We start from the raw sequence: 14,168 nt of genomic DNA on the forward strand, positions 1-14,168 counted from the left end.
CACGCGAAAGATAGATTCCCCCGGCGATATACATCCGGCGATACCGAATCTTCCCTTGCTCGGGCTTCGCGCTCGCTACTCACTTGCTCTATTTCCGTCCCGCTCTCGTCTCGCCGGCCTCTACGTGCTCCGGGGACGTCTCTGATCTTTGCCGCTTTGTGTACACAGAGCAAGGTCGCCTTAGCATCCACCAACAAGATATACCCGCGTGTACATCCGTATTGCAGCACACCCTCGCGCACCAACCTATATTACATCCGCACATTTTTTCCCTTTCGTACTATTCGCTAGTGCTCTTTTCTGCGCGTCACGACTGTTTTCCGTGTGCTCGGCGGTATGCAAAATTCTCCGTGGACCCTCGAAACTTTTCATCACCGAACGATGGACACTGACCCGCCCCCCTTGGATCTGAATGTGGAGGACGGTTTCGTTGATACGTTCTGGGACCAGGGGTCTCCGAGCGACGCGAGAGAGGCGGCTATAATCGAATAAACATAGAGTGTGGCGTGTGCGCGGCCGCGACATAACGAAAGATGCGTAATAGTGCGAAATGCGATTTCACGCTTTCTTTCTTTCTTTTTTTTTGGTCCGCCGGATACATGTCATTTTCATTTATTGCCTCCGGTTACGCGCTTTGATCGCGCTTGGATTAATTTTCGTTTCGCTTCCGCTTCGATATCACAGTGAAATGTGCGATGCGATGTTTCTGGCTGACCTGATTACAAAATTGCGCAAGCACCGGTTGAATTAACTCGCGATCCATCATTTTTTATCGACCATATTTTTTGCAATAAAAATGGCCAATGACTGCAGATGAATATTATGGGAACTGCAACTGTCACATCGTGCATACGGACTACATTTAAAATGCACGCGAATACTATTTCACACTTGTTTTATGTTTCACGTGTGCTTTACGCACATACAAGATAGATGTAAACATTAAAAATTTATGTATATGCGTCTTTTATAAAGTTGTGACGACGCTCGTTCAAGAGAGGACGTTCTCGCGTTCTCTCGAGGTATTCCTCAAGAGAGGAACCGTTTAAAATTCCAGTCGCGATGGAGCCGAGTCGAGAGAGTAAAATTAGCAGTGATAACGTAAGACAGGTAATAGCCGAAGAGAAGAGCGCAACTTTGCAGAACTTGCTTCATACGGCACGTAGTATTTCGCGACACGAAGTTGCGAAGCTGCCCCTTTCCGTAACGTTCGGCAAATCTAGTGCTTCGGAAATTCAAGGCGTTGTCTGCTCGGTGCTTGCCTGCTCCTCTTTCCAAATTATCGGAATTCCCATGGCGAGCTCGCGCGTGTTTCACCTTTGATGCGCGATTCACGCCGAGAGAATAACGGAGAGTGCACGGTGACGGCGGATGTGGGTGGAAATTCACCATCTCGCAGTGAGGAGAGCTTCGCGCATAGAGGAAAAGGAGTTTATCCGATGACACGACAAATCCTCTTAACCGCTTTACCATCTTGCATTGTTGTGAGCCGCATACATTGTACGCTGCAGGAAAGCGCGGATTCAGGCAGTTCGACTTTCTCGCACGCAATTACGAAGCGTCATTAATTCCAATAGACGAGAATGAGAAAGCATTGATTGTGACACGGTCAGAAAAAATTCCTTAGCCTTTTGTCATAAGCATATAAGAAGATATTACTTACTACCAAATATTAAATATAAATGGACGCGCCAATGGCCAAGAACACTGCGCATCATTTGCCTGTTAAATGCAAGTTTATCTCGAAAACAGCAAGTTGCTCTCGAGCAACATGATTACACTATGATAACAAGTTTCCTAAGCGCGTGTCAATTTTATTGTAATCAAAGGTTTATCACATTGGGTCGCCGACTAGGGTAATACGTGGTGCCGTAAATTCGTTACATAACGTTGTTTGCAACGTTCCTTTGAGCCTGGACGTATATTTCGCTTAGCAGCCACTTTCACTTTCTGCCATAGCGACGTGCTCAGATACAGATCGCGGTCTGTTGACATCCATTGATCATGACATGAATAATGAATGGATACACCACCTGAATAATGCATGCATCAACGTCGAACAACATCCACTCGATAGCGGTGTATAACTAGTCGGGTATACTATTGGGAACGTTGATGAACAGAGGCCAGTCGCTATTGGCGGACGCCATGATATCGCTACGTGACTGCAGATCGATACATTTTCCTTCGCGTCTGGCACGATTAAAGCTAAAATTGAGTTATTTTTGTGCTTGTTTTCAAAAGCAAACATCTTAATTATTGATTTAGAACTGTTCTTCATTGACATGCATAACACTTCTGCATGAGAAGCGTTCTTGACAAATTAAATTACATCTTGTGTAAAGCCTTGAAAATGTATATTTGTCTTTATTGTCCCGTTAAGCAGCGAATTAGCAAGCTTAATAGCATCTTTCTGCCAATATAGTCTTTTTTTTAATAAAAAATGCAAAGTTTAATCTTACTGAATTTATAAATAATTTAAATGTATAATATAACGTGTATATATATATATATTTATATAAGGATCAACGAGATGTGAATAATGATAATATATATAATATTTAGAAGTACGTTTGCTTTTTTTAATAAATTGCATTTGAAAATGGAATAAAAGCTTTCAAAATTGTTGCCGTTATATGTCGCGATTATTAAAGTTTAATTATCATTAAATCTTTTAATTATTTCAGTGTCCGTGCTTATCGGAGAAGTGTATTTTATCATGAATATTGGATTACAGTTGTCACAATAATAAATTAACAGTCGTTTAATCGCAACAAAAATAACTAAAATACTGTTACATATCTATGTTTTTTCGTTATCACATGAAATTTTAATTGCATGATTTTTAATTCTATAGTGGGTTTTTCCAAAAATATAAAAAATTTTGGTTGTTAGTCTTTTGCGGAATCCGCATTTTCGCAGAAGCAAAAGTGAATTTTTGTTATTTCAGTTAAACATTTACACATTTTTTATATTCATAATTTTCTTCCAACTTGCATACTTTTATTACATTTAATTTTAAACAAATTATTCGCAAAGAGTTATTTAACAGAATTATTTCATCACTCGGAATACTTATTTATAATATTCCTGAAATTGTTTAGCTTATTAACTGCGATAATAATAAGCTAGAATAACGACTGCTATAAACTATAATCAACTCTGTACGCTCGCAGTCACGTAACATATTGCATACATTAGCATATATTTATATTTTGATTTATATCATGCACTTTTCTAACTTTCAAGTTTCTTATTTTTCATTGCTTTTCGACATTTATTGCTTTATTTTTACATTAAGGCAAGAGTAATATAATTTAGTAAGAAAAAGTTAAATTTTCTCCGTAATATTACAAAGATATTTATTAAGTTATAATATACAAATCGAAAGGAATATAAAAATTTTCATCGCAGTGCTAACAAATGTTTGAAAGAATAAAGAGTGCACGTTAGCCGTTAGTCAAGAGAGGGTATTAGTGAAATAGCCACCATAGAACTGCCTCGTGGCATGCAAACAAGTTGGGCTGTCGGTCACCCTCAACTGCTAGCTTGCTACAGAGGGATTGCGGAACTCGCGGCTGCAGGATGAGAAGGCGGGTCCCGGGAAGAGAGCTCTTAGTTGTGTCGGGGTTAGGTAGTTGCAGCTATTTGCGGCTCATCGGAACCATAATTAGTTTTCCTCGTGAAGTCTCGGTCGACCAAGCCCGATAGGCAGGCAGTTTTAGGTGAGAGCGACCGAGCGTGCGGAACCGGCGTCCATCCGCCGGATGGAAAGTGCCCTTCGCGCATCGACGTTCTTGCCATGGCTTTATCGAATTCCAGGGCCGCGCTAACTCGATCAAGCTACAGCCTTCAGAATATTTACCTCTCGATAAAGTGTGGAAAGGCGTGAAGGCGGATGACTAATTTTATCTGTTGTTCCGTCGTGAAGGGCGGCCGGAAGATTTAGTACTTTAAATGCGGGTGAATGTATAATAACACGTTCTGAACTAAAAATGCGGAAAACAATACGTTTCTGTTCTTTAGATGCATATCTGCGTTTTTTATCAGACTTAAGTTTCAAGAGACACTTATGTTTCGGAAAGGGCGCTAAACTGCAATGGGTGAAGAATTTGTCTAACCATTTGATCACATAATTCAATACATACAAGTAAATTATACTCTAATTAATCTCCCCGTCCGTTCAGTTAATCAATCGCGGCTTGACATAAAGCGTCATAGCAGTACGCGGTGAATATCGATAGTTGAACTCGTGGTTAAAGCGATTTCTTGCGACGAGTCACGCGACGGTTTATCCAGAAATACTTAAAAACCAGGACGCGCTGAAAACGCCGATAATAACAAAAGTGCGATAAGACCCACGCGCTATAAAAAGCGCAAGGCACTAACGCGAAAAACGAAATCACGGTAACTTTCCTTCGCTACACGTCAGAGGGGCCGATGCCATTATACCGCGTCGTTGTTACAGGCTCCGTGAACGAGGCTGGTGTTTTTGCGCTGCGAGGTAGGCAGGAGGGTAGTCGGCGGATTAGGAGGACTACCACAACAAGCACAACGACGTCCAGCTCGACGTTCATACCGCTGCCCGACGAAGTGGCGCAGCCCGCGGCTCTTTTGGCTCCCGAGGAGGAATCATGGTCCACTAGTTCTTCCACTACGACCAATGTTGCGTTATCCTCAGACACGGCGGACGCGTCGTCCAATCCGCCTATGGAGCTCGTGGTGAAGCCGCACAGTAAAGTCATCTTACCTTGCGAACTGGACGGAAATTATTCGAGATTATTGTTGCCGGGTGCCAGGTAAGACGTGTGCATATAATCAGTCGATTTCTCGCGAGAAATTCGATGATTAACATTAATTACTTTTATCTACAATTAACTACTCACACTTTAGTAGATTAATTAACAGAAATTGACAAAATTCGAGGAATAATTTCAATTAAATGAATATTTTATGTAATATCAAATTATGTAATATCAAATTATCAAGCATATTAATTAAAACTTATGTAAGTATTTGAAATAATTTTTCTGAAATAGAATAATCTATCGCGTTTCAATCTTAAATTAAAAAGCGTAAAATAATGCATCCACTAATTTTGCTTTTCCCTTTCATAACTTCTCGTATTTTGAGATTCTTCACATTTTTATCGCATACCTGTGTGCGATATAATGACGTTCCGTTATTCATATTAATATGCAGTTTTCGTTCAGCAATAACTTTTCGCGTCGAATGCTCACGATGAAATGATTTCCTCTATGGAAACAAGTCTCTCTCTCTGTATAGTAACGCGAGGGTAGTTAAAGTCTCTTCGTCGCCCGAAGATCGGGTGTGACGAAGTTTGTTAGGGGAACTAATAATGCGGACGCGACCGTTCTTGTCAGAAGTTACAGAATACGACCGGCGACATGGCTGCACGAGGGTAGTCCGGTGGATATGATCACGATAGACACGAGAACGGAAATGAGCGGAACCGGGCACCGGTACATCGGCGATTCCACCACCGCGGCGTTGCACATAGACAACGTCAGATTGGAGGACGACGGTGTGTGGAGCTGCACGCTCGAGGACGACCAGGGGAAGATCCTCTTCGGTAGACCGGTGAAGCTGGTCGTGCTCGGTGAGTACCTTGCAATCTTCTTCTCGCTATTTAATGCTTTGAAGTCGGATTTCTTATCGACGTGAAAAATTAAATTTGCGCCGTTCCGCGAAGTATGTGCTGGGAAGCTTAGTGCTGTTTATTTTTTTTTCATACTGCATTTATTTACATATCTATGTTTTAACGAACATTATTCTACATACAGCAAAAAATATAATGCTCAATATGAAATTAATAAGAAAGTAAGCGGAAGAGTGGCAAACAAATGTATGTGCCGCATTTGTGTATTATTGTGTATTATTTGTGTACAAAATACAAATTTAGCACGTACATCTATCTAGTTTTTCGTTTTCTTTTTTGTTAATTTCATTTGTAATTATCACAGACTTATTAAATTGTATAATCGATGTGATTATTAATCACTTTACAATTGCATTTTCGTACTATTTTAGTTATAAATGACGTTATATATTATTAATTTCTCCGATATTTGACGATAATTATTTAACGATAAATTTCCTTCGTTGGTGCGAAAAATGAAGAATTAATTAATATCTTACAGTATTTCGAAAAGTTTAGTACCACTTGTTTTTCTCACTGCATACTTATATTTTGATAAATTATTAAATTAATAAAAAATGCAATCGGTAAAATCATTGATCATTTTATATATTTTATATTTGTGAATGTTCCATTTGAGTTACATATTATTGAAGAAAGAATTTAAAATAACATGTTTTTGTATTAAATATTTGATTTTTAAAATCATCAAAACGGTCTGAAACATATTTATTTATCTAATAGACATGGAATGATTGATTCTCCATTACATTGAAACATTGGTTCACTAATTTGTGCGACCAATATTACTCGAATATTATTTGACATTTTGCAACCGAAATGGTTGCGCTATTTAGAAATTTATATGATTTTTATATATAATATGAGAAATTTCGCTTTACCTTCGGCTATTAAAAGCAGCAGATTTTTTTTAATTATAACGTATTTTTATACATAGTTTTTTCCAAAAAAACGAGATGTTTATAAATTTTTTTTTTGAAAACGTTAACGTACCTTTTGTAAAGCCGTTCAATTTTGCGCGAATGATTAAATTCTCGTAAAATTCCTACTGATGAAATTTTTTAGGAATGTGCTAGATTTAGGAGCGGTAACTTACGAGAGAAAAATTTTTCCACAACGTGTAGTCGGAAGATCAAACTTTTACTGTTTCTAACTTTTTCTACTTTGCTTTTTACAGTACAATTTTGTTCTGAAAACCATGATCGTATATCGGAAACATTTATTATTTTAATTTTAAATATGCCGGAATACAAGAAAAAATAAAATTTGCTGATAATCGAAGTTGATTTCACAGCATGTATGCTTTTAGAGACTTTTTTTGAAATACGAAATTTTAAATATTACACTCTAGATATTTTTTCCATTTTTATCCTCATATATTGTTTGTCCTTTCTATAAGTTTACACTTTAGTTTACTTACTTTTTATCTTAGTTTTGAGCAGAAATCAATTAACGTTGAAAATTGTTATATTATACATATGCGTTCAGTAATTTGCTGCAATTAAAAATTTTTTGGCATTTTTCATTCTTGCAATTAAGGTTAAGCACTATAAAGCGTAGAGGTGCTATTCTTAAGAATTTCTAGCAAGTGGGTCGGATCGCGGATAAATCGCGGGAAAATACGTTCCGAGCTGCCTGAGTCTGCGGTAATGGCAGGGGATTTATGCATATTAATACGCGCCACTTGGACTCCGCGGTCGCATCGCTGTGACATGAATATGCATTTGCCCTAAAAATTCGCATTTTCCGTTTTTTTTTTATCTTTTGCTAGACAGACACGTCACTCGTTTTAGACCGGCTGCACTCGTCTCTCGCGACGAAATGCGTACATGTGCGCAAAACAACTATCGTACCGCGAGGTCGAAACAATCGCGCTATCCGTTGACGCGCGCGTGACGCACTTCAGCATCGTTCGAGAGCTCGAAACCTCCTGCCAAATGAACCCTTGCTTCTCTGGTCCCCTGCTTTTTAATATCCAACCGTCGAGTAGAATGAAGGACATTGCCAGCATTTATCTCTTGTAGCACGTCCGCTTGAAACGCGATGTGCGTATATGCATACGTACGAGAACGGGGTGTGGTTGTGCGTTCTCTTCTGTGTATCTCGTCTGGTTATTGCTGGTTCACGGCGATGTTTATTTTTCGGTTCCCGCACGAGCGCTTTGCACCAACAGTGGCCGACACTGTGCTTGCGGCTTTGCTTAGCGCGCTACTTTTGAACGTTAATGTAGACGGAGATTTTTTTTATTATGTTTAAAAGGAAGAATTTGTAATTTTAATATAATCTTTCGAAGCAGAATACTCTAAGTTAATTATTTAAATCGAAAAGGCTGATTTTTCAACATTTATTTCTAGGATTCCAAAAATATAAATTTACATCTTGGATAGATATATGCGGAAAGTTTTTTTCCACAAGTGAAAATTATTTAATATTAATCAGTAACTAAATATATTTTGTTCATCGAAATCTCAGAAAGCTCCACTCGCATACAATTGAATTGCAAATAAACGTCGTCGTTTACGTAATATCGAAAAATAAATTTCAGCTGCTTCGAAATAAATTCTTGAAACGTAACCAATTACTTTCGTTCGCTTTCCGAATTCGCCACTCCAAGTTATTTCGCGTATCTCAATGAACTGCACCGACTTCATAAATCTCCGGATATATCTTCTCTATTGTGCCTTTCGCAAACCGGTCGAGTAAATACGAAAGAAGAACGCTAAAAGTTGCCTGCCGCATGAAATATGGCACCGAAATCCGCGGCGCACGATAAGACGTTGAGTACACTTAACGTCTACCTTGGCGAAGTCGAGAAAAACAAATCAACCCGGGGTGTTCCAACCCGGAAGCGCGCGTCCAGCACGCTAGTGTGGGTAAAGTAAGCTTTCATTGAAATGCAATGGCTTGTATTTCCTTCCTACTTTGTTTTGCACACTGTGCATGCCATACTGTTCTGTGAATCACGAGATATTATGAAAGATATAGGGTCGCAATTGTGTATAATATTAATATCCGACTGTTGCGAGTCCGCGCGTCGTGGATTGTATTTAATTAAAATTTTGAAGTACTATCTAATACCAATTTTAAATCTCATTTTCTATATTATAATTATTAATTCGGAAACAATCATCCAGCATTATTCCAAAGAGGTTAATGATACAATTATAATTCATAATTTGAAGATACGATATACATTTGAATAATAAATAATAATTAACGATATGTTTTAGTTTTATACCGTTACAATAATGCCAGAATTATTATTGGTTAGTGTATATAGTGTATATCGTTTCGGCTTTTAAGGGAACTGTTGAATATCAGAAAATTTGGGTCAATTTGCGATAAATTTAATGGCGGTTATAGCGTCGGAACAATATGTCGTCTTTTGCTAATAATTGCATAATGTACACGATATGCGTTTATGATTATTATGCTTCTCCGGTTATCGAACTTAGTTTTAGCTGTGCAATGTGTATCGCAGTTATTGTCCGTAGTTGTAACGTGAAGTTATGATGAGAAAATATACAAACTCATTTTGTAACATAGAAATTTTAGTTAGCATGCAATATTTTTGATTTGCATTGTATTCAATTATAAATGCATGCTTTATTTGCATCGATTTTGCATTGCATATTTTAGAATTAAAACTGTCAAACACATATTGGCAGAGTTATAATTTTGCAAATTATAATTATGGCTGATCTAACATGCGTAACATGAACATCGAAGAGCTTTAACTAAAATATATGATCGTGGAAAGCGTTGTAGTAGAATAATAAATAATAAACGGTGCAGGTAATATGAAATATGAACAGAAGTCAGAAAGGAGATTATATTTACAGGAATTTCAACAAGCAGGTTAAAACACTTCGCTAAATTCAATAGATTTTTGTTATTACGCACGAAACATCATTATATTTTACGAAACGGAGCGCATTTTAATGGCCCGCATATCCCGCCGCGGCTCTCAATATTGTTGCATAATTCGAAAGAACACACTCCGAAAACTCGTGTTAGTACAGCGGGGCGCATTTGAAAGGGGATAATATGTGTAAAAACATTTTTTATTGATAACACCATAATGCATGCCCCCCGAGATCATCGCTTCCACGTTTTACCGATCATCGAAAATTCAGCAGTCTCATCCTTCGGCAGGAAAAGCGCACGGCGAAAGGCTTTCGTATATGGGAATAACGTCGGTCCTGCGGTTGATAGGAATAGATTTGCCTAGCGCTTCCCGGATGCACTACGCCGGGTTCGTGAGCGAGAAAAAGTTGAGAATAATGTACGTTTTATGCGGTTGCGTGTCAGGTTTCTCGTATTTTATCCGGCAAATAGACAAGAATGTTAAGGCGGTTGTCGTTAAGTCACGTTAAGCACGAGTTAGTGCTTCTTTTCCTCCTCGAGTTCATCCTCGAATCATTCACCCTTCTATAATTATCTCTATGTCCTTTTATCCCGTGCTTTGGTGTCGACATTGAGACACTAAGTCACAATTTGTACTACAAATATATAACAAACGATTTTTTTCTCAGATTTACTGTTATTATTTTTTATCGCGGTGCCAGTTATTTCATGTATCTTGCTTTCTTTTTTTGAAATTTATTATTATCCTATTTCTCTCCAGTGTCTCTCTCTGCAATTCTTTTTCTATTTCCTTCTCTACTCCACCAAACCGAATGTTTACGTATATTATTTACGTGTAGGTATATACATTTTGTGTAACTTTTGATATTTATTTATATCCAGTGCACGCGAAACACCAGAATAATAAATATAGATTTCTCTCTATATCTCTTCTACTTTCTTTCTTATTTCTCTTGTCTCTCTTTCTCTTCTGGAGAAAATTCAATTTACCGCCATCTTTTCACGTGCTCGTGCGTGTTGTGGAAAGATCTGACATCCACATTTAACAGCTTACTGGTACTTGCAATCGTTATCACTCGATCCCTTCGATTTTTCATTTAATTCCCCATCGTTCCTTCCTGCCCCTTTCCGCGCTCATGGTCTCTCCTTGCTTTATTTTCTGTCCCTCCCTTTCGATCTATCTCCCCTTCCCTTTTGCCTTTTATCTTTTCTTTTTTCTGCGAGCTACCACTCTATAAAGCTGACAAGATCGGTATAAGGTACAGAGAAATCTTGTTGTCTCGCGCGAACAGAGGGCATTCCACTATCTGACCAATATCGAACTACTCCCCTGTTGGCTGACTATACACGTGTCCCTCTCCTAGTGCCGGCCAATGGCGGAACTCCATCGGTATATAGAGCTACGTCAACGAAATTCGTGGCATTCCGCTCGTTCGTATCGTCTTTCGATTGCGCTCGACGTCGCGGCGCTTTTTGATTCATGTACATATCGGTGCAGTTGCTGCTTCGAGCATGTTCGACCTCGATACGATTTCGAGGAAATTGAGATCCTTGTCACAATGTTTTACGATTCTTTCTTCAAGAAAATGTTTTTAAGTATCGATAGAATGCTGAAGTTTATTCGAAAATTTTTATCATATTACACACATTACATGCATGAATTATTATTATTTTAAACAAATATGATTACATTATGGTTTTAAATAAATATGATAAAATTGATAAATATGCAAGTTATAACAACAAACTAATTATTTTGTAAATTTACGTGCTTTTTAATTTGTTATCAACACTATGCAGCTTATAACGTAAAGACTTTTGCATTTTAATACATTTTGTTTTATCTAAAAAAAAAAAAAAAAAAAAAAATATTGCTAGCTTGATGTTTTTGTTGAAAAACAATTTATTGCACGTTGTTGAAAGAATCACAAATATAAAAGGAATTATGAAGCACTTCAGGCGCAATCTAAATATTTCTAATAAAATTTACATTTACGCGTTGCTCTAGCAATTTGTTATTCGCTGCTTCCGCGAAGGCAATTATCATGCTCATTATTTTCTCGCGTGCGAGATAGCGTTTGAAAGTCGAAAGTGCAGTTGACTCGTAAACCGTGTCGGGATTGTCTTTTTGCGCGTGGTGTACGCTTTGCTGTCGTGCGCTATGATAAAAGGAAGAGTATACCGAGGCGACTGGCGTTGCTCATTGTCTCTCTATCTTGACATCGCTCAAAAGAGCGGAAACAACACGCTGCCCGAATGCAGCGAATACACACAAACCGAGTGTTGTGGAAGAACGCAGAACGTTTACACCGGGTGTTCATAACGGCACAGAAGGCATAATAGCAAGGCATACGCGTGTAAATTTGAAACGCCGGGATTATCTCTTTTCGATTAAAAAACGACGTTGCGCTAACGCAGCGATTATATATTGTCGCTTTGTTCTCGCTTCGTACACGCAAATGAGAACTGTCATGAGGTCTTTTTGTCACTCAACAATTTGCCGCGAGCGCGTAACGTTGACGCGATTCATTCGTGACTTTGTCAGCAGGTCTGAGCGATTAATTAATTTTCGGTAATTCAAATGTAATTGTCGCACGCGGAAGTACTCAAAGGCTGTTAAATAAAATCAGTAATGTACTGTAACGAGCGAAAATACGATTGAATTGACTGATGCTACATGCTGCTAAAGTACTCTCATTAAATTCATCATACTGTTTGTGATTTATTACATGTTATTTATGATTGATTAGAAGTAATCGACGACAATGCGTTCGGAAAATGTGTTAAAATCCGTTTTATGATTCTGTTTTCACTTCACGTATAAATGATGAAGTGGAATCACAGTAAATATGTTGTCATAGTTGTTATGTCACAGTGCTGTTATCTCAATGGAGTTTGAATGATGCCGATAAAATATCATCTGTCATAACAAAATTTTTATTCATGAAAAGAACTTTTTTATTATCTAAAGCTCTTATTTTTATATAACGTTACGCGTGACGATATGCTTTAATAATTCATTATTTATGTTGTAACATCACATTACATCTATGATTTATTTTGTTTCCATAAACATTATCTGCTCGTCAGTGTGTATTTTAATCACGCATCCATATTTTCTATTTTGAATTATTTTCTGTGCATGATGGAAAATTTTCATATTTAGTTTCCACTTGTAATTATTTTTGTGACGAAATCGTCATTCTTGTGTAAAATTAAATTGTGTAATACGCTGCAAATACCGCTAATATTTTAATAACAGTCACGAATTATTCCATTTATACAGCGTGTCGGGTTTATGATTTAATGGAGTAAATTTAGCAGCGAGCTGCAAGCCTGATTCGCAAAATTTAATGCGAATAATTCGCTGGATCGTGTCGCGTGCTCTAGTATCAACGCCTTTATGTTCAAATGCAACGTTAATGTGTCCTCTTGTACGTGGGAGTCGGCAGAGTTAGTGCGCGACACGTGAATCGTATACGCACTTAGACAATCGTTGTTCCGGACCAGTAGAACAAGAGAACAGCGGGGTCGGGGCATTAACGCAGGTGGAGTAAATTAGCGCATCAAAGCCCAACACCATGCTGCTACACTGTCCAGTGATTATTGACGCGAGCCGAGTATTGGCCACTAACTACCCATTGAGTAGCTGAAGGTTGCCTCGTAATTAATGGAACAGTCAATGGGGCATGCCTGGGTTGTCGTCCCATCGTGTTATAGCTTTTACGTTACTTCCCGACGCCCGCGCGCCAATTTCTGCGCAAAACGCGAGCTTTTGCTCTACCTGCAATCACACATTATTTGAACCGTTTTGAAAGCGATGTGGCCCAATTACGAAAATTGTATTGAAATCCTCGCATCGTGCTACATTATATTTGCAACTCATTACATTTCATAATTAATTCTTCTGCGGTATTAGTTATGATTATGACATACATTATTGATGAGAAGAAAAAACATAATAAAATTGATAATATATTATTAATAATATTATTAATAATAATATATATTATACTTTATTAATAATATTAATTATTGGGATTTGCTCACCACTCTCTATCGCAGCTCTTGTGGCAATATGAGTGGATGAGCAAAATATTTTTATGCTATGCGTTTTATTATGTTATGCAACTATGAATTTTAATAACGAGATTTTCGAAAACATTGAAGCCGCATGTGAGTGCATTGCTGTTTATTTATATTGTGTGAGTGTCTTTCCAAGTAACAGATTGATCGATGTAAATTGCATACGCATTATGCACCGAGTAATTGGCCATTTATCTCGAACGGCTGGTTGGCAATCGTATCGCGGTGCATGTATATAGGTAGATAACGTATCCAAAGACCAGCGCTATGTGTCTTGTGATTTATGTAGTGCAAAAGAGCAGCCGTGTATTTGTATAATTAAGTTGGCCACTGATTTGTCTCCCCCTCTCCCGATTCTCGCGACGTTTCGCATTTTCGACGACAGCGTTCCAAAGTTTAAATTTTAAATGCAATTAATGCCGAATTAAATCCCGTGTTAATCCCTTCGTTCATTTTATAGCGTGATTCCGTGTAATTCCAAATTTTAACATTTGTACGCAATCGGCTTCTTTCGTGCATTGGTTGTGGCAACGTT

At 38.0% G+C, this 14,168-nt stretch overlaps 1 protein-coding gene across 5 annotated transcripts in view; it reads left to right on the forward strand.

Annotated features, from left to right (window-relative positions):
• The window catches only part of tei (teiresias), a 314,441-nt gene that overhangs the window by 175,019 nt on the left and 125,254 nt on the right, over nt 1-14,168 (forward strand). For 4 of the 5 annotated variants that reach the window (XM_012370246.2, XM_012370249.2, XM_012370251.2 and 1 more), the window contains 2 exons: nt 4,469-4,799; nt 5,385-5,620. In XM_012370246.2, the coding sequence (XP_012225669.1) occupies nt 4,469-4,799; nt 5,385-5,620 (567 nt within the window). The remainder of the gene's footprint in view (nt 1-4,468; nt 4,800-5,384; nt 5,621-14,168) is intronic. The other variant, XM_012370248.2, reaches the window with a different exon arrangement.

This window comes from Linepithema humile, chromosome 5 (genome assembly GCF_040581485.1).
Source record: "Linepithema humile isolate Giens D197 chromosome 5, Lhum_UNIL_v1.0, whole genome shotgun sequence".
Classification (NCBI taxonomy): Eukaryota; Metazoa; Arthropoda; class Insecta; order Hymenoptera; family Formicidae; genus Linepithema; species Linepithema humile.